The 4,334-nt window shown below is 32.2% G+C and overlaps 1 protein-coding gene across 1 annotated transcript; it reads right to left on the bottom strand.

Annotated features, from left to right (window-relative positions):
* Positions 1-512: 512 nt before the first annotated feature.
* Positions 513-2,174, bottom strand: LOC105130715 (vinorine synthase-like). Its single transcript, XM_011033353.1, has one exon. It carries the CDS (start codon positions 2,128-2,130, stop codon positions 787-789), a length of 1,344 nt encoding a protein of 447 aa, XP_011031655.1. The 5' UTR covers positions 2,131-2,174; the 3' UTR covers positions 513-786.
* Positions 2,175-4,334: the final 2,160 nt, after the last annotated feature.

The following is a 4,334-nucleotide window of genomic DNA, read 5'->3' as shown; positions in this document are numbered from 1 at the left end:
TATAGAAGGATTTTACTAAGTAATATGAGAATTACAACATCTCTCGAATAATAGGAGAACAACTAAGAATCTCTCTATTATTAGGAAAAAACATCTCACTTACTCTATTACAAATACCTCATAATTTTGTGGGATTACTCTCTCTTCACTCTCTTCTTCTTCTTTCTATTTTGGTGTGTATATAGGCTTAATTGTATTGCTTATTTATAGGCAAGAGTGAGGGTATAATGATCATAAATTTAAAAAATATATATACCTAACAACTCATCCTTCACTCATACCAACTCATCCTCCAACAATTATAACTCATTTCTCACTTAAATCTCATTAATTATACCACCTAATTATGAATTTACAGTTGTATCTAATACTGTAAGGTTAATTTCTCTTTGAACAAACGTTATAACTGGCTCGAGTGTTGGAGCTGCAATGTATGGGAGATTTCTTACACTAGCTGGTTAGGCAGTGCTTGAATGATTTGCTTTTCATACAAATGACACAGATATTTTAAATTAAAACGGTAGACAACTTAATTAAGCTTACTTAAAAGACTTACATAACATTAGATCTAGTCTGCCAGTTCAAATAGCTGGGGAAAGAGACATTGTCTCTTACAAATTACCAGAGAGGGAAGAGGGAGGAAACCAGCAGCATGCATGGATATATAGTCGATTAATCTAGCTTATTCTGGAGAGTTGTTAATTTGTCTAACTCCAAGCTAGCAAACTACGCAAGATAATTATTTTACCCCAGGACCTGCAAGGGTAGGGTTAGAAAGGAAAAACATCAAAGGCTTGAAAACTTAGGATTTGGAGAAGCAAATGCCAAAAATTCAGGATCACGTTCCAATATAGCCATTCGTTCCTGATCTAAGGTGACCCATGCCTCAATCCCGTTACCATCTTTGGTTTCCATAAGTACAGTGAGATTTCTGAATGCAGGGCCAGCTTTGCCCATGAGACCAACCCAGAAGGGCTCTCCCCATCCAAAGTTTGCCTTGGTTAGACCAAGATAACACCAACAAGTAAAAGCAAATATATCTGGTTTTTCAAGAGAGAATAACCCTTCTAGCTGGCTGCAGTAATCAGACATGGTTTCAAACCCTTCTTCACCTTGCATAGTTTGTGTATAATCACTATCATACAGTGCAATAGCTTCATTCAACTGGTTTACCAATTCATGCAGTTCTGTGTTTGTGTCGGTGGGGTTTGCAACAGCAGTTGCCCACCAAAAGATATTTCCAATGGAAGCTTCAGACAAGGGTGGCTTCGTACGCGACCGGAGATTCACTGCTTCGACCAAAATGGATGGCTTTGGTGAATCTGATATTGCCTTTGAAGCAGCCATACAGCATTTCCAAATGAAACATGACAATGTCTCGGTTCTTGATGGCTTATTGTCCGGCTTGCCAGCTTTGGCCTTAGCCCTTAACATTGCTATCGCTTTGGGATCAAAGACAAACCTTCTTGTAATGTAATTTCCTTCCCTGAACCACAAGGTTTCCGTTAGCGATATATGGTTTTGTGGAAGTGGGTTTCTTGGTGGAAAGAAGAGTGACGCCTTACTGAAATCAGGAGCCTCAGTATGTTCTCCTCGAGATTTAGATGCCCAAGCTGAAAGGAAAGTCTTGGCTGTTCCCCCATCAACGAGCTTATGTGAGGCAGTCCAGCCAAGTGATATTCCTCCACAGGCAAATATGCTCACTTGAAAAGCTGATATAGGTGCACTCATGTTTTCTTTTGTAAAGGGCTGGCATGGAAGGAAATGGTTCAGTGACTCAACTTCATGGTGTTTAAGGTAATCAGACAAGCGACAATTAACTTGGGCCTCAAGGAATGGGACGCCTTCACTGAAACAATCAATGAAGAGATTATCTTTAACCCTTCCAGAAAGGGGGTAGTAGAGGTTAAGGGTCTCTGAGAGAGATTTCTTTAGGCTATCAATTCTGGTTTTGGCAGTAATATTGTTGAAACCGGCATCGTTCATGGGGTAGAAGAAGATAGCTGGGGAATAAGTTGTTGGAGTGAGCTGATCAAAAAGGGAGAGTTTGTAGGGTTTTTTCTGTTGAATTGTTGGGGAAGATGGCTTGATGAGTTCTTTTGAAATGATGTGAACTTCTATCTTCGCCATTTTCACAAGACTCTTGCTGTGCAAAAATTTATCTGTGTTTGAGTGCTTATTGATTGAGGTAGAATTGCTTCGTTATATAGAGGAGGTAGACCCTTGCTTCGAGTCGCAAATAATGATTTATAGAATCTAGTTTTTTTCGTTATAAAAATATTAAATGGTTATTGCGCTTCAATTGAGACTAAATTTTCTTTCTTGCATGCTATATGGTGCTTTTAAAGGACTGTAATAAATTCTTTTGAGTATTTCTAATATTTGAATCTAAAAAATCATGGCAATGAGCAAGGCCAACCCAATGTTTTATTGGTAGACAAGTCTTGTACAACCCTCAATTTTAATTTATTCCTAACTTATATATTCATTCTTAGTTCTTAATTGATTCTCAAAACAATTAAATATTATCAATTTATTCCTAAACATATATTTAATTAAAAAACTCAATCAAGTCTTTATATTAATACTCATCAATCGACTATTTTGTTAAATTATTATTTTTTAATTGTTGTTATTTTAGTTCATGAAATATTTACATTAGATAAAAATATATTGATATTCATTAGCTTTTCCATTATTATTTTTTTAAAAAATATATCGTTTTTTTGCATTAAATATGCATATATTAAATTAAAATATATTAAACTTAATTGACAAAATCATTCAATTTAGAAATGTGGAAAATATCGAACTTAATGAATAATATGAGATAATATTTATAAAATATATAAAAACATAAATCTTTGAAACCAATTATAGCTTAAGTTTTTTGATATGAATGACTTAGTGTACATAAAGGATTATTAAAATAAGATAGTATAACTCATTTTTTAATTTCACCCAATATTTCGAGTTTTAAATCAATAATATATATTTAGATATATTTAAAAACCTGTTAAATTTATTTTGAAGTATTTTTAAATAAAAATTACTTTTAAAAAACATATTGTATTACAACATGGATTTATTATAATCAGTAATTGAGTTGAAGATAATATATGATAACTTTATATGCACTGATATATCTATTCAGAGGCCCTAATGGAATTTTGCACTGGTTATGTGCAACTAGTTCTCTACATTATGTATAGGTTCTATTTCCTTACTCTTTTAGTTTACATTTTATCAACTCTATGTAGTTGATACTTAATTTGTTTTTTTTTTTTTTCCGGTCAGCAACCCGGTTCTTCAATTAATAAGATCTTTCAATTATTATAAAAAAGATATATAAACTATTTTATTTTCAAATAATAAATAATAAACATCCATATGGATATAAAAAATCTGATAAGTAGTTTACAAATATTTAATTTTTTTACTTGATAAATAATAAATAAGATATAAACATTAAGAAATCCAACCTATGAATCCATTATTATCCTTAAAGAATGGACTCAAGAGCATCGAACAAATTGTTATTATTATTTTATAAGTGAATTTTGCTATTTAGTATAATATATTAATTTTTTTAATATAATTTTGACAAGAGGATGACTAGATAACGTACGTTAAAGATAAGATTATGTGTATACTTGGCAAAGGACAACATTTACACCCGTTGTATCCTATTGATAAAGGATGACGTTAAGCATAAAATTATGTATATGATTGATAAAGTATAACATTTATAGCCGTCGTATCGTATGATAACTGTTGAAAACCTAAATATGGATTTTCACCTAACCGTTTTGTGAGTTCTTAAATCGGGTAGGATCATCAAAACTATTTTCCTGTGGACCCATTAATTCTGAGTGGATAATCTGTTTTTAACTGAATTAAAAACATGAATTTAATCTTAATTTATTTAAATTAGTATGAGAATATATACCACGTCGCCTCCAGATTAATCAATTTGATTAATTAGTACTAAAAACCAGATGTATACATAGTTGATAGCATAAAAATAATGTCAGCCCGGGATCAGCGTTATTTAAAAAAAATTAAAATCAAACCAAGATTTAATTAAATCATTACTCAAATTACTAGATTAATGGTATCAAATCAAATTAATTTTATATCATTTTTTGTAAACAGCTAGCCCGGGTTAAAAAATGAGTCAACCGGATTTAATAGCGGTGATTTGAGGTTTAGTGATCACCAAAAATGATTAAATTCCCAATTGAATATTCGGTTAAAAATATCGATACAACAGTAAAAATACTGAGAAATTATAAGAAAAAGATAATACCGGGGGGGGGGGGGGGGGGGGGGGG

Source organism: Populus euphratica, unplaced genomic scaffold, assembly GCF_000495115.2.
Source record: "Populus euphratica unplaced genomic scaffold, PopEup_1.0 scaffold29.1, whole genome shotgun sequence".
Classification (NCBI taxonomy): Eukaryota; Viridiplantae; Streptophyta; class Magnoliopsida; order Malpighiales; family Salicaceae; genus Populus; species Populus euphratica.
The sequence above is the reverse complement of the archived record's forward strand: the minus strand, read 5'-3'. Positions and strand labels throughout refer to the sequence as shown.